We start from the raw sequence: 785 nt of genomic DNA, 5'->3' as shown, positions 1-785 counted from the left end.
AGTGGGCACTGTCGGAGGGTCAGTGCTGAGGGAGTGCCGCACTGTCGGAGGGTCAGTGCTGAGGGAGTGCCGCACTGTCGGAGGGTCAGTGCTGAGGGAGTGTTGGTTTTAAGTTTGCAAAATTCACAAGATTGTGGAAAGCTCCCACCTGAGAGTAAATAAAATTAAGTATAAGTGCTGTATTGAACAACACGAAGAGAATGTGGAATCTGCATCACGAACAGCTCAGCAATGATCCCATTGAAAGGAGTAGGTTAGAGGGGCTGAATGGCCTCTTCTCCCTCCCCATTCCTGCATATCCGTCACCCCCAATCCAAATCCCGCCCTCACCGTGAGTGACAGCTCGCTATCCAACCAGTGCACGCATACGCTCACGTCACAGCGTGGAGGCCAATAGGATTGTGTGGGTATGTTGTTCTAGGTCCCGCCCCCCCGGTCCCGGCTGCGCGCGCAGCGGAGGGGCCCTAAGATGTCGGCGGTTCGTGTCCGCCTGGTGTTTGAGTATCCGCCGCCGCTGCTGCCGGCCTCCAGGATGTGCTGGTTACTCCTGCAGCCCCAACACTGCCGTGTGGTGGCTGACCTCGAGAGTATCATCCGCCAGCGGTTCGGCTTCAGCGCCAGCAGCACCCGCCTCCATCTGTTTGTGGACAGCTGCCTCCTGCCCCCCAATGAGAGCATCCAGCTGGTCCGGGACAACGACTGCATCAGGTCCCGGGAATCGGGGGGGAATGTGGGGGTGGGGAATGGGAATGGGAATGGGAATGGGAATGGGAATGGGAATGGGA

At 58.1% G+C, this 785-nt stretch overlaps 2 protein-coding genes across 2 annotated transcripts in view; one reads left to right on the top strand and one right to left on the bottom strand.

Annotated features, from left to right (window-relative positions):
• The window catches only part of LOC109922057 (E3 ubiquitin/ISG15 ligase TRIM25), a 66048-nt gene extending 65681 nt beyond the window's left edge, over positions 1-367 (bottom strand). Inside the window, exon 1 of the mRNA XM_048611069.1 lies at positions 356-367. Coding sequence (XP_048467026.1) covers positions 356-367 — 12 coding nt within the window. The remainder of the gene's footprint in view (positions 1-355) is intronic.
• A 77-nt stretch (positions 368-444) lies between these two features.
• The window catches only part of coil (coilin p80), a 12532-nt gene continuing 12191 nt past the window's right edge, over positions 445-785 (top strand). The window contains exon 1 of the mRNA XM_020520134.2: positions 445-708. Within this exon, the coding sequence (XP_020375723.1) occupies positions 470-708 (239 nt within the window). The 5' untranslated portion in view covers positions 445-469. The remainder of the gene's footprint in view (positions 709-785) is intronic.

The sequence above is a fragment of the Rhincodon typus genome, chromosome 23 (genome assembly GCF_021869965.1).
Source record: "Rhincodon typus isolate 14 chromosome 23, sRhiTyp1.1, whole genome shotgun sequence".
NCBI lineage: Eukaryota > Metazoa > Chordata > Chondrichthyes > Orectolobiformes > Rhincodontidae > Rhincodon > Rhincodon typus.
The sequence above is the reverse complement of the archived record's forward strand: the minus strand, read 5'-3'. Positions and strand labels throughout refer to the sequence as shown.